The sequence below is a fragment of the Lonchura striata genome, chromosome 13 (assembly GCF_050655825.1).
Source record: "Lonchura striata isolate lonStrDom1 chromosome 13, ASM5065582v1, whole genome shotgun sequence".
NCBI lineage: Eukaryota > Metazoa > Chordata > Aves > Passeriformes > Estrildidae > Lonchura > Lonchura striata.
This window is the reverse complement of record NC_140715.1, coordinates 10,363,196-10,388,851: the sequence shown is the minus strand read 5'-3', so window position 1 is coordinate 10,388,851 and position 25,656 is coordinate 10,363,196. Positions and strand designations below refer to the sequence as shown.

General features: G+C 41.2%; 1 protein-coding gene across 12 annotated transcripts in view; it reads left to right on the top strand.

Moving 5' to 3' along the window:
- Positions 1-23,952, top strand: part of FSTL4 (follistatin like 4) — a 366,635-nt gene extending 342,683 nt beyond the window's left edge. For all 12 annotated transcript variants that reach the window (XM_085591243.1, XM_021549489.4, XM_085591248.1 and 9 more), the window contains 5 exons: positions 4,101-4,219; positions 7,009-7,158; positions 7,754-7,861; positions 10,779-10,888; positions 13,956-23,952. In XM_085591243.1, the coding sequence (XP_085447369.1) occupies positions 4,101-4,219; positions 7,009-7,158; positions 7,754-7,861; positions 10,779-10,888; positions 13,956-14,658 (1,190 nt within the window). In that variant the 3' untranslated portion in view covers positions 14,659-23,952. The remainder of the gene's footprint in view (positions 1-4,100; positions 4,220-7,008; positions 7,159-7,753; positions 7,862-10,778; positions 10,889-13,955) is intronic.
- Positions 23,953-25,656: the final 1,704 nt, after the last annotated feature.

The following is a 25,656-nucleotide window of genomic DNA, read 5'->3' as shown; positions in this document are numbered from 1 at the left end:
CATGTCCCCCTGCCCCCTGCAAACACCCAAACTCCCTCACGCCGCTCCTCCAAGAAGGGCTTCAGGCTCACTCTGCTTTTGGAGAGTGCAAAGCCCCTTTGTAAGTAGTGCCTCCAGGTACTCCAAATCAATAGGTGGGCTTTCAGCAGGAAGTTTTCTGTGTAGCTTGGGCTTGGCACAAGGTGCCAGGGCGTGGTGAGCACAGCAGCCTGGGCCAGGTGTGCAAACACCTGATGCACACTGTCAGTGCTACTGTTGGCCACAGACTCATACAGCAAATACACCAGTTTATTTCTGAAATCCCTTCCAACCCAAGTCCAGTGCAGCTCTCTGGAGGTCAGAGAGGTGGCTCAGTCACCTAGGAGAGCTCCCCAGCACTTCTTTCTAAATACCCACCTGCAGGTTCCTGGTGCAGGGCTGTGAGGAGTCTTCAGTGCTGACGCTGCTGTAAATGGCATTATGGGCACCAGGAATTGCTATTTCCCTTCTGCTTGGAAATGAAATCTCTCATGCATCTCATCAGCCCAGAATCACCTGCACGATGCTCCATGGCTGTTTACATACAGTGTCCCTTATGCCCCTTTTTAAAGAAAGCAGTTGGACAATCCTACCAGAGGTAGAAGTAGAGTAATATTTAAAGGACAGCTGAGAAGTTGGTTGCAGAAAGTCTTATTATAATTTTGCTAAATAGATGGACTTACTGCTTATCAGCCTTGCACATTTTAAATGAAAGTATGAGCAATGTTGAGGCAAAACATGGCCAGATCTGTTATTGATGTTCCTAAACAATTCAGTATCTGTAAAGCAGGTTTATTACCTTGCTTGTGTTGTTCTGTAGTATTTGATGGGCATATTCTTTCAAGAATATACTTCAGCAGGTGAAATCTTGGCACAGAGAAAGCTGGAAGACAGGAATAGTATTTTTGGTTTTACATTTTTAAATATTCTTTACTATGTTCAATTACCAATATTAACAAATGCATTGGTAGATTTGAGCTCCTTTAAAGATCATCTCCACAAGGTCTGGAGTAATTAAAACCTTGGGAAAATGCCTAAACAAAATATGTTGTAGAACAAACTTTTGCTGCAAGTCAAACTTTTAACACAAGTATTTGATAATTTTAAAAGTCAGTCTGTCAGTTTGTTCTCAAAACCTTTCAGACCATGCACAAGCAACACCTCAAGAAATGAGTAGACATAGGGCAGCCAGCCATTAAACCTGGGGCTGGAAGCACATGCAGTATTTACTCAATGTGCAAATAGGTTTTAATTTTGTCCAGAGAAAACCATGAGTAGCCCAAATGTAAAGCAGAGATTTTTTTTCATGACAGTGTTCATTTCTGTAGTGAGCATTGCTTACCTAATACCTGGAGAAAAGGAGGATTTTGTGCCAGCAGGCAATCGGCAGTTATGTGAGTCCATGCACTTAAAAAGCTGAAAGCCTTTTCAGTACCAAATTTAAGTTCTAAAATATTTCCAAATATTTAGATTAAGTTGAGGAAAACTATTTAAGTATCAGATCAGAGTATTCCATAGTGAAAAAATTGCCCTTTGATCTCAAAGGAGGGATGTATAAATGTACACTGAGGGAGGCACTGTATTTCTCAAATAAGCTCTTGTTGATATCGGGTGTCCTCCCAATGTTTTGTTGGGCTTTTTTTTGTTAGAGCCAGCTTCATCTGGAATGGATCAAATAAGAACTGTTATGTTTACGAAACACTCCCCATTCTTAATGGGCTTTTTTTATAATAGGGATATTTTGCTATACAGATGAAGTATTTTGCCTTTTATAATGCCTTTGAGTTTTGAACTAGTTGTGTCATCTAACCTGAAATGTCCTCAATTCAAAAGGAAAAAAAATTTTTAAACTCCTCAGTAGTCCCCCAGTTCCCAATTTAGTACCTGCCTCGCCGCACTACTATAAAAAACACAAAATACTTTCTTGCCCACCTCTTTACTGAAATAATTCCCAATTCTCTGCACCAAGGAGTTGCATCAGTATAATCAAAAATTGAGTCTGTTCTACTGATGTCCATGAGATTGTTTAGGATGTATCCCAGCCAAGATTTGGTAAATGTTTCACAAATCATAATAAAACACCTAGTATATCTAGTAAAATCCTGCTTGGTCTAAATATCAGTATGAAGATGAATCCCTAGGGAAAAAAAAGTAGTTTAATTTAAACTGACAAACTTTTTTAAAAAGAGAGTAAGTGAATGCTCTCAGGAATTTGTAGTATATTTTAATCAGTCTGCAAAATAATCTTGGACTAATTTTACTGTAAAATAAGTAGTAGAACTTGCCATGTCTCTGACTCTAAACCTGTTGGGGTAAAATTTTTTATCAAAGTATTTTGTGGGTAATTAAAGCAATTAAATACACCCTCATTTTAATAGGATCATTAGACAAAAATCACGCTACTCTTGTGCATGCAAATAATAATAAGCATCTTCACAGTAGTCATAATTGCCTGCCTGTTTTCACTTCTTAGGATTAAAATCCTTTACCCATGAAATGTCAGCACTCATTCCAGGCAGGGTCAAATTCTGCCCTCTGATGTGTTCATCAAATCCCACTAAAGCAGGTGGGAGTTGTGTGGATGCTGGGAGCGCAGGTTTTGGTCCAAAGTGCCCGAATGAAATGTATTACCAATATACCTGGGGAAAAAATAGCCCTTAGTCCATGAAATAACTCTCAGTGGAGCTTTTTTCTTAAATGCATGATCCTGCCCTGTGCAATCACATTTGAGGACCACAGCTCCTGTACACACCTGATGCCCTGACTGGGGGATTTCTGTGCTATGGTTCAGAGACTCAACTTGAACCATGTCAGTGCAGCAAACATCACATGCTGACACATTGTTCTCTGAAGCTACTTAATTGGCATCAAAAGAAGGGGGCTTAGCAACAACAACACCCTTCTAGCCTTACTAAATACAATGTGTTTTACAAAATTTTCCAAAAATGCATTTATCCAAATTATCCGTATTTTTACTGTCAAATTTTCTGTGATTAGATCTTAATCCTGCATACAGTTAAGAAATGTGAGATACTCTGTCTCTGTGAGCAGTACTTAGAGCTACCACCACAGGACCAGCAAAGGCAATTTTTAACACTGAACACTGTTTAGAGCCATGGAATGGGGACTTCATTTCTCCATGGGAAAAATTGAATTAATTAGAAGATATAAATTGTAGCATCACCATATTGTTGGCAGATAAAGTTCACTATCAACACTGCTAGGGGTGACAGTGGTCATTGCAAACACTTACTGGTGGTGGTGTGAAAAAAATAGAATGATTGGATCTTTGAAATTAGAGTTTTTGAAAGGATCCTGAAAAGATCTTGTCACTGCAATTCCATGTAGCATGACAGAAGTGGTAAAACACAATCTCCTAATGGCAAAGCAATGGCAATCAGCCAGTTTTCCAAATCTCCTGGAATGCCCCGGTTGGATAAATGAGTGCTAATGCAATGCTGAACTACTCCACATTTGTGAATTACAGTTTGCAAGATTTCAAAAATGTATTTATTTTGGTGGCTGTAGTTATTTTTTTTTCAGATTGTTTAAGAAAATAGAGAAAACTATATATTTTCATTCATGGTACAGATTCAAAACACTTCCATTTAACATCACAGTTACCAGCAGTCAATTTTCCTGTAACAGAATGATCTTCACTTTAATTTTAACTAAAGCTTGTCTTTCAGTTCTCAAATTATTGTCAAGCTATTTTTAATGAAATCATAGGAACAAAAACAAATTCATAATCTGAGGGGGTAGCAGTGCAACAGAGAGGCTTCTTGGGATCAAGTCCTGTTTTGGTACCTATTTACAAGACCCAGCCATAATCATTTGGGTACAACCACCGCCACCAAGGCAATGCATTTTTGAACGTTGTTGTACCTCTTCACTCCTTGAAGCCCTTGTTGTGACATGAAATTTGATTTTGTGAATGCTCCAACTGCATCCAAATGACCAACTTTTATGTAAGGCAGAATTTGTTTGTCGGGAGAGGAGGACAAGTTCTTTAAAAAAGTCCTAACAGCTATGGATACATACCAAAAAAGAATCCAACTCCTTCTTCTTTATCCCCCTTTAAGGCCTGAGTGTTGGGAATATGTTCTATGTCTTTTCTGATGATGGGATCACTGTCCTTCAGCCAAACGAATGTGAAATCCGGAGACATATCAGGCCCGAAGAGAGGATTTTCACAAGTTATGTAAGTCCTGAACCCAGCAGCTACAGCTGACAGCTGGGAAGCTTTCTCTTAATCTCTTCAAAGGTTGTTATTGCTAAAGGACCTGTTTGCCACAGGGATGTTGGAGCTTGGTGGGCTTCATGCAGCATCCCTGAGGTATAGCATCTTCTCTTGAAAATCAGGGGATCCACATAAGTTCTAAGGCTGACATGGAGGATTTACTGACACGCTGCAGAGAATTTGGTTAGTTATCACATAAGCAAAGATTTTCATTTGTCCTTTTGATCTCTTTACTTATCCATGCCCCAAATTTGTAACTGGGCTTTAGGGAAGGTACAAAAGTCAATAGCAGAGAGATGTGCACATCCTTCACTGGTGCTCCTTTTACTGATGGCTTCATAGGCAAAGAAGTGAGCTACTTTGGACCACTTTCTGCTCTTTGGAAGTGCTTTGCCATGTTAAACTGCAGCAGGGAGGCAAATATGAATGCCCAGAAAATGGTTGTGCCATGAAGATCTTCTGTATCTTCTGCACTGAGACAGACTGCACTGTCTGTGTTTGCTCTTGGCACTTTTTTGTCTGCACTGAATTTACCTAACCCTTGCTTTAGGAATCACAAAGAAAATTTTTTCAGGTGTCAGAAATGTCAAGCACTGGCTTGTAGGCAGTGGAGCTCAACATGGCCAGTGGGATAACATGTGCCTGGAGGCTCTGTGAGGTCAGTGTTCTCAGTGACCTGTGTTATGTACTCCTGCACAGGAACATACAGCAGGCATATCCTCATGAAACTGTCAGTTCTTAAAAAAAAAAAAACACAGGTGCTGAAATACATCCAGAAATGTTTTTTTTATCCACTCCTTTACTTACTTTCTAATTTTTAAAAGGGGAAGTTGAAAATGTGGTTAAAGAATGTGGCTCTTCTGAAAAAAAGGGCTCAGCCTTGATTTCAATTTTGGGAGGAGTGAAAGGCTAGAATCACTGTCATGAGCCCTACAATGGGGTCAAACTCTGCTGCTATGAGTCATGATCTTCTTATGAGTTTGTAGTAAGTATTTTCTAAATTTCAATAAATTTGTGGTTAATACTGGGGTTTTTTTCCACTAGATTTTAATATACCTTGGAAGAACTCCAGACTGATGCTCACTGCAAGGCTAGTCCTTACCATGGACTTTATACTATGAAGCCACACCTAAGCTTTACAAAGACAGAAATCCTGTGTTTCTTTTCTGAAGAACTGTAAATATTGAAGAGGTGGTCCCGGAGAAACAGATCAAAAAGAACAAACAGAGAGGGCACTTAAGGAAATAATGTCAGCACATTGATGTGCATAAGAGGGATTTTTAGCATCACTTGGCTGCTCTTCAGAGACCCCTCTGAGGGATTCCTACAGATCTCCAAGGACACTTCCCTTGGCCTAAGGAGAAATGACATTTTTTTCCTCCCTTTTCCCTTTTGCTATCTTGAATGTTTGCTACATAGACAGTGGCACCAGCCCAATTTTAGGAGTGGATCTACAAAAAAGAGTTGCTTCATTTGCTCACAGAGGGCACAAAAGCAGGTGGAGCATCTGCAGCTGAACCCTGTAGCAGAAAGACTGGTAACTTTTCCCTGCTCCCCTTAGCTTGGGTGGATGCTGCATTGCTGAGGATGAGGAGGGCAGTGTGAAGGCTGGCAGGTGCCTGACAACATGAATGACTGCTGGAAACCCAAGTCTGAACTTTTGTATCATCTTCTACCTTGTAGCATAGATTCCCAGCCTGGCTGGAGGAGCAGAAAGGAAAATGCAGACAAGTTGTTGAGTTTTGTATCTTCAGTTCTTACTCATGTCTCTACCAAGACACTCAGTCAGCAGAGTTGTGCTGCTTAGTGACAGCTTTCTATCCATAATTGTTTCACATGGTGTAGGTCCCTTCCAACTCAGGATATTCTATTCTATTCTATTCTATTCTATTCTATTCTATTCTATTCTATTCTATTCTATTCTATTCTATTCTATTCTATTCTATTCCATTCCATTCCATTCCATTCCATTCCATTCCATTCCATTCCATTCCATTCCATTTTCTATTGTATTTCTATTCCTCCAGTGCAGACACAATGCTGGCATTGGTTTTTGTTGTACCTCCTCCTTCCCTGAACATGCTCTGATGCAGCCCCAGTCACATTTCCCTTAGGTAGGTTGGGCTGTTAATTAATATTATGTAACATAAGGTCTAAAATCAACAGTTGTGCTCACTGAAATTTATATCTGTTCATTCTCATTTTACCCCATTTCCTCCCCACAGCCTGGTCCCACATATATTCTCTTTCAAATAAAGCATCTTGAGAGAAGGAAGAGTGATGAGGAGTAGCAAACATGCAGAGTTGTTAGTGAGACCAAAAGTGACTTCAAACTCCTGTTCAGAAAATGAAGATGTTATGAAAAATATAAAGCAGTGACTCAGTTAATGTAAATCACTGTTTTTTCAAAGCACAGAGTGATAGTTCTGTTGCTAATAAATGCTGACAGCCCTGCAAGTCTTGATGAACCACAGCATGCTTCAAAAGATCAATCCATAGGCTCTGTGGTTATTTAAATTCAATATAAGTTTGCAGGAGGTCCAGCTGTTTAATGACATTGCATAGAGCCAGGATGAAGTGTGGTACCTGATAAATTAATTATTTCATGATTTACCAGGAAAGAAAGGGGAGAATTATCATCCTAATGGAATCCCCAGGGATTTTTGCATGCAGTTTACAAAGCTAAGCTTCTTGCTGCTCCAGGCACTGACCTTGTAAAAATTAAACTTTCTCTTTTTTTAACCCCTCAGGAGGAGATCTGTCCTAGAATGGAAGGTGAAGACACTCAGTCCTGCCTCTGGGCTTCAGCGGTCAATGTCAGAGACAAGTACATTTATGTGGCACAGCCAAAGCAGAACAGAGTAATGATAATTGATATCCAGACTCAAAAAGCCATACAGGTACTTACAAGTGAACACATTATTCACTGATGACAAAAGACCTGATGTAGGACAAAAAAATCAGATCTTTGCCCAGTGGATCTGCTGGGCAAAGATCTGCTGATCAATAAAGAGCTGGCCTATGTTGCTTTCACCAGTGGCATCACATGGAGTTCAGTGTTCTGTAACCTCACTGTCAGGAATAAACTGCTCTGTGGGCTGGAGATCACAGTCTCAGGGCTGCCTCTGCAGCCAAGCTTGCAGTGAGTCTGGTAAAATAACACTAGGATGAATTCCTGGCTTAGCTGCCTGACCTGGGTTATAAGCAGTTTGGAAAGAATGCCTGGAAATGGAAAAAGCTGGTGTGGATAAAATTCAGACAGAAATTGGCCCTTGATCTACTGGCTATAAGTAACAGCATAAGATGGAGTGATGTCTACCCAGAAAATGGCACCAAACAGCCAAATTTTTCAACTGCTGTTAATCCCCCACTTGATTTGAAGGCAAAGCTGCACAGGGAACAGTGGTGCATGAGAATGCCTGCACTGAACTGATGTAATATTTGTCATGTTCATTAGAGTTACTGTATAAATAACTCTCTCTGGGTTTTTTAAAGTCCTTAGATGTGGACCCTTTACCAACAAAATTACATTATGACAAGTCCCATGACCAAGTGTGGGTGCTCAGCTGGGGGGACATGAGGAAATCATCACCTACACTGCAGGTGAGTCCTTACACTTTGGAGCCTTTGCTCTTCCTGGGCTCAGAATCAGTGGTAAAACACTGGTGGCTGTGGGTTGCCAGTAATTAACAGCATTTAATGGTCTGGATATAAAGCTGCTGTTTCATTTGCATATCCAGTGTGTTTTATTCATCCTTCCTCTGTCCATCCGCAGATATTTTTCCTGCTGTTTAGTTTGTTTTTGAGCAATGACTGTGCCACAGGCTGACAGCAGGGCTGCTTTGTGCCAAGGTCTGTTTTGTTTTAAGACTGGTAACAGAGCCAAGTGCCAAAAAGTTATATAGCAAAGGGCTGGCACCTGGCTGTGAGCAGGACAAGACTGCTGTGCTCTGCAACACTGGTGAGGCACCTCACATCCTAGGTTCAGTTTTGGGCTCTCACTACAAGACAGACTTTGAGGTGCTGGGAGAGAAGGGCAACAAGAGCTGGAGAAGGGTCTGGAGCACAAGTCTGGTGAGGAGAAGCTGAGGGAGCTTAGGGGAGACCTTATCAGCCTCCACAATTCCCTGAAGGGAGGTTGGATCTAGATCCTCTAGATCCTCTCTGATGTAGCAAGTGATAGGACAAGAGGAAATGGCTTAAAGTTATGCCAGGGGAGGTTGAGGTTGGTATTAGGAAAAATTTCTTCACTAATAACTTCCTTGAGTCCTGGAACAGGATGCCAAGGGCAATGTCACTGTCCCTGGAAGAATTGAAAGGACCTGTAGACGTGGCATCTGGGGACACAGTTCAGTGTGGGCTTGGCAGTGCTGGGGAAGTAGCTGGACCTGATGATCTTAGAAGGCTTTTCCATCCTTAACAATTCTGTGATTCTATGAGTGTCTCACAGTAAAATGCAAAAAGGGGTTCTCTAGGGCATGAAGGAAAAAAAGCCAAACCAGGAGAAGTAAAACCCTGGGGACAAATAGTGTTATTGGGTGTTAGTGATTCCAGTGCAGGGGTGCCAGTGATATCCATGGAACTCCTCCATGCTCAGCACCACCAGACCCACAGTGACACTGAGACACAGCACTGCACATGAGTTTGGACAACTAAATAGCTTCCACTTCTAGATCACCTTGGAAGATTTACTCTTCTGTTGACAGTACAGAGAACATGGAGAATAGCCATCTAGTGGGGCACTTTTCTGCTGCTGTATGTTGCATGACAGAGTTTACACCGGTTGATGGATCTTCTTTAATCCATCCAGATATCCCATTCTCTGGTAGTTGTTTTCTGGCACTTGCTGCCCAGCCTTTCTGGAAACAGGTGTCATGTGAATACTCCTTCTGCCAGAAGTGTTTGCTGCTAAGTCTACAATTAAAGCATTCCCCAGCAGGTAGAGAAGAAGGGGGGTTCTGCTTTCTAATCTAAAAAACAACAAATTGGTGTCTGCATTAATTGTGGGGCTACCCAAAGCTTCTGCTGGAGATACTGCCCCATGAAGATGGGATGAGCCATCCCCACCATCCACATGCTCCAGCAAGTGCTGACTGTCAGTAGTAAAGACTGGACCAGCTACTCATCACAGGCAATTTCAGAAAAAGATGCCAAAATCAGAATGGAGGCATGTAAATGAAGGTTTCCAGAGCAGCAGCACCAGGTTGTCTCACCTGAGGATGTGAGTTTCCTGTGCAGGGTATAAGGAGACAAAATGGGCTCTTTTTACCCTTTCTGACTTAATTTCTTCTATCCAGCTGTGAGAAGTTTCTGTAATTAAAGAAGAGATCCACAATCTTGTCATTATTAGGGAGAACACACCAAATGCACAGTTGGAAACTTGTTAGAAGGTTCCAGTCCTCAGATAGTTCTTTCTGGTATCTTTATGGTGTGCAGTTACACACACAGAGATGAGATTAGCATCATCATCAGCAGACCCTTTCTTTTTTCTGACCTTCTTTCCCAAAAGGTGGGCAGTGATTAATTGGGCAAAGTTCCTTCTTAAAACCTGCAGTGTTTGTTTTTTTTTTTTTTAATGAAGATGCTGCTGCAGAAGTTGATCTAAATTTCCACTTCTCTGGAAGTCAGGCATTTATCAAACTGCCTGTGCAACCAACTAATGGGATGCTGATGTTTGGCCATTACTGGCTTGTTGGAAGCAGATGTCTGGCCTCTTGAAATGCACTGTGCTAGGGTGGCCATCCTTCTTGAGCAATGTAATTGGAAGAAATCTAAATGGCATGACCAGAACAGCTGTCTGAAATAAACCTTTTAGGGATTTAGCATGCCTTTCATGAGTTATGTACCTATAAATTCAAAGCAACAACTGCTGCAGATTAGAGCAGCAGAAGGTCCTAATGAATGGACTAAAGTCATCTTAAACCCAGCAAACAATTTGAGGGTTCAACATTTTAATTTTTGGAAACTGGAGCAGTGGAGGTGCTGAGTTCCCCTGTCCATGGAGATCTGTGCTGTGCTGGAGGACAGGACCAGGGGACAGCCAAAGGGCACTTCTCCACTCCTCCCTGGACTTTATATCAATGGATGAACAGTTTTCCTCCTTCAAAGTGATAATTAACTGCTGTGAGTTAGTGTTTGATCCTTCAGGGTGGTAAATTATCACTGTGCATTAAAGTGAGATTAATAAATATGACCATGAAGTAAATGTTTACTTTAGACAGTGAGGGATAAATTATTATGGTCCTACTGCTGTTATACTGCTTCAGCTCCTGCTTGACTGCTCTTTCTCAAGATGTAAACTTATAAAAATGAAGTTGTGTACTTACCTTACAATGTCACTATTTGCTGGCACACCTTTTTAAGACAACTACACCAAACAGTGTTTTCAAGTCATTAATCAGTTGAGTCTACTACAGCCTGGAGAAAGCCACTTGGTACTATGCTTGTCTCTAATCTGTATTTACCTTTCTGCCTTACTCAGTGTTTATCCTGTGCTCAACCTTGTGTGTATTTATTGTAGGTAATTCCAGAGGCAAGCACTGGGGAAGATCCACATGTTATCCACACACCCTTTGAAGGAGTGGATGATTTTTTTATACCACCTACAAATCTTATTATTAATCATGTTAGGTGAGAAATTATTTTAATTAACAATAATGGTGACCATGCTGCTCCTTCTCAGAACCTTAAAGCCCTTTACAGATATGAATGAATAAATGAATGAGTGAATGAATGAATGAATGAATGAGTGAATGAATAAATGAATTTGTGATGAATCTTAACTACATTTATCCCCATTTTCACACATGAAGTGGAGAAATGATTGAGGAAATTGCCAGTGGTTTTTCAGCTAATCAATAAAACAATCCTGGACTTCCCCTTAGACCATGCACAGGTATTCAAACCTCACCTTAGTGAGCCATCCCTCCTTGCAGCTTATGGCACACTGCCCTGGCTTATTTGTGCCAGGAATTTGATGGCCCCAAAATCACCTTCCTTGCCACAAAACTGTTACAAATTTGAGCAGAAATCTGTGTCAAGGATATATTGCTTGAAGTGGTAAACGTGCATTCTGCCTGAAGTAGAAAATGTGGTTCTTTCTTTGTGGTGCTTCCAACTTGTTTAAGTATTGGATCTCTATGTGAGCTTTATGGCTGGAGCAGAAAAATTGTATGCTCTGCAGATGAAAAAACCAACCCCCATGAACAATCAGGTCTGAATGTTAATGTGATGTAGTGGTTAATGAGGTTGTGTAACTAACATACTAATAAACCTGGAGCAATACTGGCTGCTTCCCAGCAGGCGCAGGAAGCCTCCCATTAACATTATCAAAATTGATGGTAACTGCACAGCAATTTATACTATTATTTCCATGTTACACCAACTGTTTAACCATCTTCTGTCCTTTATATACTTTAACTAAGTTAAACACTCAAATAATGTAACTTTTTACGGTCATCTTAGGTTTCCTGCAGGAAACACCGAGAGAGAAGGGGTTACACTTAAATGATTATGGGTTGAATCTGTTCTAAAATAAATAATTTTTCCTGATGAAACACAAAATAATGATGCATGCCTCATGGCTGTCATTTGTAATTTCTCTCTACTTCATATTTCCAGTTTTCTTTCACAATTTCATTATGGCTAATAGTACTGCTAGGAGGTAGATGACTCTGCTGAATGTTAATGCCTGAGCAGAGAAGGTAAGAATTGGATTCAAAGACAGGAAGGTGGAACAGTTACACATTTTTGTTTGTTTAATTGTCCTTTTGCTTCACTGTGATTAGTTGGCTGAAATAATAAATATAGGTTACTATCCATAGTTTTCCATATCTGCAGATGCTGTTCCTGATTTCCTGTTGCATTTGTTCAGGGACAAATCTTTGTCTGTTCTTGCTCACCCTCAGCACAGAAAAAAATAATTGCTTGCAGGCTAATGAGACTCATTGAGATGATGTTCTAAATTCTCCACTCAGAAACAATAAATGGCAGTACCAGCATTTCCCAGGAAGGTGAACATTTAAGCAATTTCTTCCACTAGCCAAATTGTATGCAAATACTCCTGAATATGTATTTCAGCTGCCTCTTATTTTAGATGGATATCTAGAAATGTATCCATTTTTATTAGTTCCAAGGGTAGACTGTTGTCTATTAAAAATTCTTAAGTGCAAGGTTTGCTTTGAGATTTCAGATCACAGATTTTATGCAAGGGCAGAGCCTCTTCTGCAACTGTGGGCACATAAAATATATCCTGACCCACTTCTTTAAACATAAGTTTATGATAAAAATAATTTCTTAAGTTCTTCAGACATTTGGCCAAGTATTAAGGAAGTCTTGGGGAAAAAAAAAAGCTGTAAGGGAAAGCACTTTTTAAAACGCACTAAAAATTCATTCATCCAGGAGAAATACAAGTGTCATATCCAATTTACACACACACAGTGTGCTATGACTCTCCACTGCTGATACTTTGTGAAGTCTCTAATGGATGTGAGTATAATGGGGAAATGAAAGGCTTAGCCTAGTGATTTTCATGGGGTCTCACGCTACACTGGCTCATTCTTTAGAAGTGAAATCATTGCTGAGTGTCTCATTGACAGATGGATTAAGAATAAAGAAATAAACCTAGTGTTTCAAGCAAAATATGTATTTTCTGCACAGAAGCACGTTGTTCTCCACATTTCACAAGGCAATTTTTCATCTTCTGGGGAAAAGATACAACACTAAGTGCTCACTTCATTTCCCTCTGTCTGCATTGAATGGATGAAAAGATAGTCAATGTAAAATCAGTTTTTGTAAGTCAGTGTCAGTGAATCCAATGGAACACAAGCAGGCTGTTTCTAAAGCCTCCCACTCAAATTAAGCAGAAACCTTTCTTGGCTATTCTTGACCTTTTCTCATCTTCAGCAAAGGTCAGATGTGCTGCAGTATATATCTTTTACAGGACATTTATCCTCTGCTCACTGGTTTTTGCCCTGTCTTGAGACACAAAATAAAGCCCCTTATCTTCAGGGCACCCTGGTTATGTTCCTCAATAAATGTTTTACACCTTTCCTGGACTGGCAGGATGGTTTTTAAGAGTCTGCTCTGCACCACAGCCTTGCCATCTCCTGCAGTGGTTCCTAGGCACAACAGGTACCAAACACACACCACAGCTTCCCTCTGGTGCTGTCAGTTAAGTGATGAGATTAGATATGGTCTTCATTCAGTATTTATACATTACATTGTACACAGCTATATTTATTACATATGGTTATATCTGACCCCAGCCTGGCAGCAATATGCTTTATTTTGAATGCTTTTCTGTTTTGAGATTGAATGCTTGCATATATATTGAATTTCATTACTGTAATCTCAGACAGATTAAATACAAACCTGGTCAGTGTTAGCCTACTGAACACCCAACCCTTGATATCATGTGTAAAGAAATTGGTCTCCCAATAAAAGACTTCAGCTCTCAAAGATTCAAACAGCTAAGCATATATTCAAATTTCCAGGATCAGATTGCTAATTTGAACTGAAATATATCCCTTCTTCTAGGATGTTTCAGAAGCACTAAACCAAGACATTTCTTACAAAAGTAGACAGCATTATTGCACACTTTTTCTAAACCAATTAATAAAAGTTCCCAATTCTGCTGATTTTGTCTTTGCTCAAGGAAGTCACTGAGGTGACCTCAGTGTCCTGTTTTCTGTTTCAGGTTTGGCTTCGTTTTTAACCAGTCGAAACCCGCGGTTCACAAGATTGACCTGGAGACTGTGACCCACATCAAGACCATCCACCTCAAAGCCCACAGCTGCGTGCCCCAGGCCATGGCGTACACTCACCTGGGTGGTTACTACTTCGTGCAGTGCAGGAGGAGCCGCTCGGCGGCCGCCCCGCCGCAGCTCGTCATCGACAGCGTCACCGACGCCGTCGTCGGCCCCAACGGCCGCGTGTCGGGCACGCCGCGCGTGTCGCCCGACGGGCGCTACCTGGTCAGCGCGGACCGAGGCAGCGGCAGGATCAGCGTCCAGGCCCTCACTGTCCGAGGGGAAATCAAGTTGATCTATGACTTAAAAACAAACATACACGTATCTGATCTGACATTTCAACCCTCTTTCACTGAAGGCAATCAGTACTATATATATGCTACTTCACATTTGCAAGCAGATGTGCTTTTTGTAGAGCTGTCGACGGGGAGGATGAATGTACTGAAGAATTTAAAGGACCCTATCTCATCCAAAGACTGGCCCTGGAGCAGCTACAACAGAATTATGAAAGACAGTGGATTATTTGGACAGTATCTCATTACACCAGCTAAAGATTCCTTGTTTGTTATAAATGGGAGGCAAAATACATTACGCTGTGAGGTTTCAGGTATAAGGAGGGGTAACACAGTGGTCTGGGTTGGGGAGGTATGAAAGGGCAGTAGCAGTGGAGCCTTCAGCAGGCAAGGACCAGGTGGACCTTTACACTGCAGGAAATGAGCAGTAGCATTGTATATTTTTACACTGGGAAAACAAAAAGACAAAAAACCGCTGTATAGGCTTCATGGTACAACACTGGTCTACTTGCAAGTTTTATAATATAAGGTATGCTCTGCTAATAGGAAGTGGTTTTGAAGGGATATTTTTTATTTGTGGGTATGATTTGTGGTTATGAGAAAAATGCTGGGAAGTGAATAATATCTCCACTGAGATACCATACAAGCCACAAAACCTAGTAATTCTGTAGAACAAAACAGATTTTGACTTCCCATACTGAGGAGCTTTTATGTTATGTCCAAGCATCAGTTTTCTTCCCTGTATCCCTTGCCTATTGGCTGCACTGACTACCCCACCCCAGCACAGGGAGATGGCAGCAGTGAGGACTATTCACCTTTGAATATTCACCTTTAGATGATGAGGGAAAGTAAACATCAGAGCAGTTTTCAACCCAGAGAAACCTAGGAGAGTGATTTAATGAAAACTGATCAGTTTTCTCTGCAGGATGGCTTTGAGGGGATTCGCTGATGTGATTTCAGAAGGAGGCATCACAGAAATAGTAACTGTCAGCTCACTTGCTTCTGCACTTCATTTTGCTCTTGGTCCTACTGAAGGCAATGGGATGAGTCTCCTCTCTTCCAGTGCATATTTGTGTGATTGTATTTGAGAAATTTGCCATGAAGTATCCAGGCCATTACCCATCCAGGCCTGGGTAAAAGCGGGAAAATACTGACAGGGAGGGTCAGAGTTTATGTAAACAATTTCGTTGAGAAGGTGGCATTAGTCTTTCAGCGGCTCATGAGTGTGGTCAGTTTGGGAACAATATGCAAAATCTGCTCTTTGGGGGCAGAGAATTAGACATGGTTATTCTCATAGGAGACAGCAACAGTTCTAGAAATCATTGGTTTCCCTCATTAAATATTTAGGAGCACTGGAATCACTTGGTTCTTCATAAAATAACAGTTAAAATAACAGAGGTTATTTTTAATAGAAAATTCAGTCATTTTCTAGTCATAGCCTTAATTTGCCTGCTTCTTTTCAGAACAACCAGGGAACAATTTTTCTTTGTGTTTTTTTCCTTTCTGTTTATAGTACACTTGGTTATAGTCAATTATCTTTTAGTTATGAGCAAAGACATTCATGTAAAAGCAACTGAATTATCCAAGAATGCAACAGCTGGCATTGAGAAATTTCAGTCGACTTCCCATAAAAACATACAGCCATTTATTTGCACACTTGGAAGATATAAAAAACTTTTCTATTTGCATTTTTCTAACTTTCTATATCCATCACTATGAAGTAATGAGGGCAAAAGCAGCTGTGGCAGCAGAGCCAGGCAAGAAGTGGTGCCATCCAGGCATTTGTAACCATCGCTTAGAAAATGGGGTCTTGTGTGTGAAACGTCTCTGTAGGTAAAATATCAGTTGCATTGGAGCCACCCATTGGCCTCTGGACAGAGCCAGCTTGGATTGTCAAGGACCTTGTTGCCCAGAGTCTGTAGAAAGCTGCTCTTGAACACGTGCAGTGATAGGTAGTGGTGTAATTATTTCCCTCCAGATGCTTTAAGTCACTCATTCCACAACATACACAGAGGGATTTTAAGCAAGAAGTATACAGAATAACACTGGCAATCTTTGCTTTAAATGTTTGACTTAATCAGAAGAGCAGCATTTTAGCATGGCTGTAGACCTGAGGTATTTTACACCATTTCAGTTCTATAGAGAATATAAAAATCTGTTCTGACAGACGAAGAAGGGAAGCTGAATCCTATGAATTCATTAACCATGGAGTCCTTGAAATTGTCCTTCAACATCCATGTGCTGAATCCTACATCTCTTTCACTTATGAGCCATAGGAGTTAGAAGAGACTCTTCCATCATTGCAACACAGACATGTGAAACAGATGGGCATAACCTTCCTTCAGCAATGCATGGTGTCCATGATTTTGTATTCATTCCATTAGGAAACATATCCCATGTCAAAGAAAGGAGAAGACCAGCTTTGTAAGTACCTTTAAATATGCACAGCTCCTTTCTTGAACAAAGCTGTATCCATACATTACAGCCATCCTAAATGTGTTTTACCAAGGCCAAACACTGCTCTCGTGTTACCTTTTATGACTTCTTGAGTATTTTATTATGCCTATGGTAAGTTTTCCCTGTAGAGATGTTCATTGTGTCATAGATCAAGCAAATATTACTTTTTTAAGAATATTACAAAAAAAATGTATATATATGTTCAGGTAAATATTCTTGAGGCTGGTTTATATATAGGCTGTGAAAGATGTGTAACAGACCTCACTTTTTCCTGTTTGTCGCAAAGTATTGGAATAACATTCACTTGAAAAAATCCCACTCAGACCTTCCAAAGATGTTCCCTTTGTTCCCTCTCCAGCCCAAGTTCCAGTGATGTGTTTTTCTAAAGTATCCTAATGGTTATATATCATACTTAGAAAATGAAGTATAATTTAGATTGTCCACACTACTTGTGAACAGTTCTAATGACAGTCAAATCTGACATTAAAGTGCTGCACATTTGTTACTCTGATATTCTTTTTTACAACACAGAAATTTTATATATACTCAAAAAATGTTTAAACTCATATTTGCCTTTCAACTCTGTCAAAAGAGACTACATTTCTTTGCGGGCAATTTTTTTCAGTATCCTTTTGGTTCTCCAATTCACATTTAATTCCTAGTTACTAAATTATTAATTAATCATGGTGATTAATCAAAATTGATCTAAATTGAATTAATGATCTTTTCATTATCTTATACACTCATATGTCAGTAGGTTGTTCTGACACTAGAATCATGGGAAAAATAATCCTTGGTTGCCCACTAAGACTACAATGTCAAGATCAGATGCATTTGCCATTCATCATTGAGGTTAAACAGCAGTCGGATAGAAATGCTGTTTTATCTTAGTATTTCCCTCCATATTTTCACTTTCTGAATGGACCTGCCTGTTCGGAAACCATCCACTTTTAAACTGGAAGCAAAAGTCTCAAGTCCCTCATTTGGAATCTGTGGTGGTTAACATATTCTTACCATTAAATACTTTATTTTTCTATACCACTAAAAAAAAAACAAAAGTACCAAAATATTTTGGTGGGCTTGTCTGCAGAATGGGTAGGAGATGGGAACTGGCAGGGTGGGTTGGCTCCCCCTGCAAAAGAGAGTTCATGTGGGGCCATTCAAAAACATTCTGCATGAAGGCCTTGGGCCATTTTGCTGCATTGACCTCCTGGAGCACAGCTTTGCCCAAGAGGCACACCAGTCCTGATGACCTGCTGACAGGTACTTATTTACTTGATTTATACCATGATTAGGTCTTAATTGCTGAAGTGCCTGGTAGTGTGCTGGGTGCTGTGTAAAACAGATAAAACAGGTCAAGATCTCAATTCTGTAAGGAGATAATAGCTAATTCCCTGTTTGACCCTACAGCAGGTCAACAAGATGAACAGGGAACACAGGAACAGAGGCTGGGGGGACAGGTGTGCATTAACCTGGTTATTTATAAAAGATGTGGGCATGCCATAATATTGCCTTTGTATTTTTTTCTGTAAGACCACCTTTGTCCCTCCCTGTACAAGGCTTTATGAGCATCTCTCAGGTTACAGGTATAGCTGTCACCCTTCACTGACCCCCCAGGACCCAGGGATTTCCCTTTCTGCCATGTACCCTTATGACTCACTGCCTCACTCTCCAGTAATTGCTTTCTTAGAAAACCTGGGGGTAAATCCTGCTCTTCTAAAGGAAGTGCATTACACAAGGCAAGCAGCAGCACTGGCCTTCTGTATGGGATTCCCATCTGAAACCAGCACCCATCCCCTGACTCACTGCTTTGTGCATTTTCTCATGGGCCAACAAAATAAATAAATAAAAAAAAAATAAATTAAAAAAAAAAAAAAAACACAACAAAACAAAAAAAAGCCTGAAGTCTGTATAGTAAAGTTATAGGAAACAGAGATCAGTCTTCCAATTGGCTCTTCCAGTGCTGCTATTTTCTCACTAGAGCTCATTTCCCCCAGCCTGGCAAGCTCCCCTTCAACCTACAGAGGTGCATCCCCCTGCCAGTCATGGGCTTTCACAAGAGGAACCAGCAGCTGCTGTTTCTAGAGTTAATCATCAGAGATTGGTTTGGGTTGGAGGAGACTTTAAGCTCATCTCATTCCAAGCCCCACCATGGGCAGGGACACCTTCCACTAGACCAGAGGTTGCTCCAAGCCACATCCAACCTGGCCTTGAACATTGCCAGGGATGGAGCATCCACAATCCATGTTTCACAGCTCCTGCACATCACTGTAGTGTCCCGCTCACTTGGCTGCTGCCAACGTCCCCCAGCCACTTCTACAGAAAGGGATTTTTATATATATTCTTGTTAACTTTTTGAAGTAGACTGAAATAAAACACAGGGACATCTCTCCATCTGGAGACCCGGGAGACTCATGTTTTTCTTTTATACACAACATGGTGTGATGTTGTGTGGTGTTGAAGACCAGACAAATTCCCAGCCAAGCACTGCAAGCCCAGGAATGGACTGCTCCTCTCTGCTAGTGGAGGAAAAACACACCTGAAATGTCACTCTTTTTTAACCTACCTCTAACAAGAGGGTTGGAGGTCTGTTTGATTGGTTTATTAACATTTGTTTCTAAAAGAATAACATAGCAAAGCTATAAAGATTTTTTTTTTTTAATAAGTCTGAAATAAGAATGGCAGGCAGGCAGGAATCTTACATCTGCTCGTGTGTGCTAAAAATTGGGATGCACCAAAAATGCAAAGGTGCTGACCTGGAGTCATGGCAGGAGTGATGAGGGTTCAGCTGAGCTTGGGCTGGGGCCATCTGATGAAGGGGCTGCAAATACCTGACATTCATTAATTTTTTTTATCCCAAGCAAGGTGAGCTGGCTGTGCAGCTCAGCTTAATGCATTGGCCAAAATTCCCTCAGTTCTGGCTGCCCAGTACAGTGCAGTGAGATTTACCACCTGTACAAGCAGAGCAGGATGGTTTGGGCAGGGCCAGTGCAACTTGTTAAGTTCTTGGCCCAATCTGCTCTCTGCACCAGCTGAATTAATGCCCAATACTCAGTTCTGTGGCAGCAAAAGGTCATCCCCATGCAGCCCAGAGGGAAGATGTAGTGGTGCCTTCACACTGCTGTTAATGACCCTCGGCGCCTTGGCACAGCATGCTCAGGTGACTTACAGTCCTCACAGACGTGACTGGCTACTAAAGAAGCTTTCCACCTTTGGGGGATTTTCCTTTGTGATTTTATTTGTCCCTTATTCGAGAAAATCATGGAGAAAGGTGAAAACTCATCTGAGTGGCACAAAAGGCTCTTGCATGTCTCATCTTCTGAGTTTAGGAAATATGGGGATTGTGGGTCATATTTTCCAAATAGTTGTAGCTGAAAACAAAATGCATGAAAAAGAAAAAAAAATCTTTTTTTCCAGTTCACAATACTAACTTAAGAAGAAAACAAAAATAAAGAAAAATAAAAAGTCCTGGTGTGGTGCTCCTACCAAGCAAATTGCCACACCCCAGAGGCTTGTTTAATTAAGCACTTCAGCACTTCACTAACCCTTGGCAGTCTGTGGTGTCTTTGACAGTTTTCCAAAGCCATCAGATGAAGGCAGTGAGCACAGCGAGAGCAGAGAGCCAGCTGTGCCTCATGAACAAGACAAGCACTAAATCAAACAAGCAGCATCCCATTTTCCGAAGGTCAGAGCACTGGCATTTCCAGAAGCGTAGCTCCAGTTCCCAGGTCAGCACAGGTTTCTGCCACTGTTGCACACGGGGGATGCCAGGCATGGCCCGATGGCCACATCACTCCTGTGCCATCAGATACCCAGCCCAGGAGCTGTGTGCTCTTCAGTCACTCTTCAATTAAAAGAGAGTGTAACCACAGCTGCCACCACAACCACCTGTAGTCACAGCAGGGTGTGGAGTTACCTGGAGAGGAGTTCACTGCAAGGAATATTGCAGAGAGAGAGATTTTAATATTTTATTTAAGGCTACAGTAAACTCAATGTTAATGGGCTTTCAGAAATTGGAGTTTCCTTGGAGGAAAGTTCATCATTTCTTCAGAGGATTTGCTTTGAGGGCTGGCAAAGCCTGAGCTGAGCTGAGTCAGGCAGGAGAACCAGGCTGGCGTCTCACTTTTCTTTAAGGCATTGGCTAGGAATTTGGGGTGGTAGGGGGTTTTGAACAGCTGTATTATTTCCTGCTTTTAATCCTCATCCTATTTGGCACAGCTGCTCCTGCAGGCCGGTACCTCCTGTGCCTGTCAAAACTGTTCTGAGCATTATCAATGAATTTTCCTCAGCTGGACACCAGCCCTGTTTGCAGACAGTTCCAGATGAGCTGCTGGGTTACGTTCCTCTGTATTTGGAGTGTTGCACTGGGTTTCACTCTTAGTTTCACACTGAATCCAATATAATTACTTTTAAATACAGTGTCAAACATGTTAACATCTGTAGAGTTGATGGACCACAAAGAGAGGCTAACTACTGGCTAATTATCATTATAGTACGATTTGGGTGGGAAGAGACCTTAAAACTCATCTTGTTCCAACCCCTAGTACCTTCCACTAGACCAGGTTGCTCCAAACCGTGTCCAGCCTGGCCATGATGGGGCACCCAAAACTGCTCTGGGCAACCCTCTCCCCACCTCTTTCTTTCTGGTGGCTGATGTGCAATGGTCCATCTCCTGCCAGACAGCTCAGCTTCAGCTTGATCTCTTTCTCCAGACCATCAGCACATCAAGCCCCAGTGCAGACAGCATTGCGTGCTGTGTCCAGCACAGCTGAATTCCTCCAGGAAGATGCCCCACGCTGACTCAGACAGCAAATGCCAGCCAGTCCTGCTCCCTCAGCACTTTTCCAGTTCCCAAGCTTGCTCAGCACAAAGTCAGCTCTGAGTAAAACACAACTTCAGCTTTGAAGCTGGCTGGTTCTGGTGTTCCATCATTGGCACATAGGATGCCAGCTTTGTCCCACAGCCAAAATGTCTAAGTATTTTCTCTCTGTAAAATTATTTCAGTCAACTAGATACATTGGCTTCTTAAGGATTTGTTAAGTATATTTTATTCTCTCAAGGCAAGGCATTTTCTCAAGCCTAAAAGCTCTTTATGTTATTTTTTTTTAATTTACTTTTCATACCTTCATTTTTCCATAATTTCTATTTTAATGGATGAATGGGATGCATTTACATGACATTGCCCTTTCTTCCCTCAAACGTGGACCACACTGGCAAAAAACCCCATTGGTAGCAATTTCTAACACCGATAGGGCAGATAGAACATCAAACCAAACATTTCCCCCACCTTCCCACCACTAAACTGTGTCTCTAAGAGCCATATCTACATGTCTGTTAAATCCCTCCTGGGATGATGTCTCCATCACTGCCCTGGGCAGCCTATTCCAGGGCTTGACAACGCTTTCCATGGAAAAATTTTCCCTAGCATCCAATTTAAATTTCCTGTGGTGCCACCAACTATCACCACACCTGGTCCCTCCACAGCTCATTCTGGTGTCAGAACTTCTTCTAAAAGCAATAGAATTGAACAAGGTGAGCTCCCAGGGTTCTCAAGCACATTGTACTACTGCTTTATGTGTTTATATTTAAGATTAGCTGGACATGTCTGTGTCATTTATAATTATAATTTTGGCTTGGGAAAAATTAGTCTGTCTTTACATTGAGCTATTTTAATGCTGAGACACAGATTGCTAATTATCAATATGTCTAATATGATCTTTGTAATAGTCCTAAGGCAAAAATATCCTGCTTTTGAGAAGCACTATTTGCTGAAACAAATTCCATTTAATTAAGATGTGAAATCTGGACTGAAAGACAACGTGGTTTGTCAACACTACTAACTGCAGCAGATACTGCTAGAGGTTAAGTTTTGCATTTAGGCTAAATGGTAATGGCCAGAAGCTTTTGGAAAAATTTCCTAAACTTGCCTGTATAACAAGGTTAAGGTGGTTTATTTTCTTGAACAGTATTTTACTTCAAAAGCTTAAATCAATGTTGATGAAAGCACTCAATTTGACATCTTTGGAGGCTAAAATCTTCTCTGTACCCCATAAACTCCTTTCACCAATGCAGGCAGCCCTGTGTGCCCTGCTTAAGGTCTGGAGAGACCTGAAACCCCACAAAGGTGAATGTGGGAGCATAGGGGCTGTGTCAGCAGGACCATCACTACTCATGAGTGCTTCTCGTAACAGGTTGGAGGTTAAAAAACCATCCCTGCTTGAACCACATCAGCAGAAGTCATGGGCTTCATCCCAGGGATGTGGAGGTTGCTGTTCACAGCTCGTCAAGTGAGGCTCGTTAATGCGCGGAGGGGTTGTGTGCAAAGCCAGCAATTCAAGGTCTGCAGCATCCCATATGGCAGTAAAATTATTCAAGGAGAAATTATGCAGATAGTCAACAAGTTCAAGCTGCAATGAATTATGCTGAAAACATCAGCAGAAGTAGCAGTTAATTTGTGTTAACGGTCAACGAGCGCAGTTCACTTCTTTTCTCCTGCTTGAGGCCCTGGGGGCTCAGGGATGCTCTAACAAACACCCCACAGCTATAGCTCTTACATCAGTCTGTGACAGCACGGGTAAATTAGCAAGAAAAAAATGTCTGAGAGTAACAGCTGTCATGCAAAGAACACAACACTTCATCCACTGGCAGCTCATCCACTAGTTTTCCAAACATAGTACAGGGCAAGTGTGGGAGGAAAAAGGGCAGCAGGGAAGGTGCTGGCTTTACAGCAGTTACAGCTACAGGCTGACTCCCAACATGCTACAGGGGGAATTGCTTCCAACAAACAGGGAGCTGGGTTAGATTAGTTATTAGAAAGAAGTAACCACCTGTGAGGGTGGTAAGGAACTGGCATAGGCTGCCCAGAGAAGGTGGAAATGCACCATCCCTGGAGGGACTGAAAAAGCATGTAGATGGGGCACCTGGAGACATGGTTTAGTGGTGGTCTTGCCAGTGCTGGGGTAATAGTTGGACTGGATGATCTTAGAGGTCTTTTTCAACCTAAATGATTCTGTGATTCTGTGACTCTGAATAAAGCACAGGTTTTAGAAACTATAACCAGGTTTGTGTCAAACACCCTTAAAAATGTCACCAAAGCAAGAGGGAGGCTGATACAGTCATCATACAACATCAGGCAATGATACAGAATGAATTTGTGTTTATTTAAATCCTTGCAGCAATAAAATCAAACCCACCAGCTCTGGTTTCCAAGTATTTCTTTGAGTCAGCCAAGAAAATCCCTGAATTATCATCTGCAGCAAACAGAAAACAGACACACTATTAAGCCAGGCTGTAAATATCACTGAAAAGCACACCTTGACACATAAATCAGGGGCTGTAGTGGCAATGGTGTTAATGCAAACTGGCCCATGAGAAAATGCACATTATTGCTCATGAGGGGCAAATAATGCATTTGTGGTGTTGCAGGAGAGAGGCAAATAATGAATGCTGGTTGTGTAGCACCACTTGTTCATGAGACCCTTCAGACCATTGCCAAGAACCTCCCAATTGATGGATGGAATTGACATATGGAAAGATTTTCACTTCTTTTCACACCTCCTTGGGAAGGCTGGGAGGGTCTAGGGAATGCAGTGAGTTTGCTGAAAACATGTCACAAAAAGCTGTGGGTCACCCAGCCCTGGGTCTGGGCTGCCAGTTCCCAGATCATCAATACAGTGAACATGGCATCTTCAGGAGTTTGCACCTCAGAACAAAAATATTTGCTCAATGAACCTTATGACTGTCTGGAGCTGTGTCTGGAGCTGGAAGCTGAAGGAGCACATGAGCTCTGGCACCAAGGGGGAAACCTGGGGTTGTGCACTGCATGAGGCACGTGGGGGTCCCAAAGGCACATCAGTCACCAGGAAGGGGGTTTGTATGTGTGTGACTGAACACAAAGGTGGTCCACAGGTACCTCAGGACAGGAAAGTTTAAGGAAAGTATAGAATTTACTGAATTTAATAGAATATACATTGCTGTCAACTCCAGTAATATTGGCATTTCAATTCATTAGAAGCCCAGACAAATTAGATGTTTGTATTCATTTAAAATAATTTCTCCTCTTTGACCTAGCCTAATTTATCATATTATGTCTTTCTGCAGTGCTTAGGCAAGCTGCTGTTTAAATGAACCCAAAAGAATATACGAGTAAAATATTAAGTAGTTGTCATTAACAACAAGGTTCATTAAAATCCAGGACCACAGTTTCCATGCAGCTATTTTTGCCAAGCCAAATACAAAATATTCTCCTACAAATGTAGGATTTGTGTTCCTTGCTGTATTAAAGCCAAAATACCTTATGACAGTATTTTCACAAATTAAACATAGTTTAATTTGTGAAAATAACCATAGTTACTGCAAAGAAAAAGATGCAGCAAAGGGAAAGTGTTGTGTCTCAACATATAATCCTTACTCATATAATATTTACTCTTTTTTTCCTAATAAAAACCTTCCATGTATCTGCCATTTTATATATATGTATTTTCAGATTTTCATGTGGTTTTTATGAGCAGCTACATTTTGGTTGTGAAAAGAAACTGGATAATCCGCAAGCATCTACCCAAACACTCAAATATTCAATTTTGGAAATTTTTGTTTATGTCAGCCCTGGGTCCAACACAGAATAGCATTTACACACTCACACAGAGTTACAGGTAACCCGTGAGTAAGCTCCTCTCATAACTGCATTATTCATTTCTCCATCATCAGAAATAGTGTCAGTGAAGGCTACATAAATTATATTTATCCAGCAGGCTTAACCAAAGATGTAAGAATCTTGCTTAGGATATATTAATGTGGTTGTCAGATGGGGAGAGGGATAAGGAGAAGATACATGTCTTCCCCAACATCTGGAGCAAAGCAGGTACAGAATGGAATAAACTGGAAAGACAATGCAAATGTT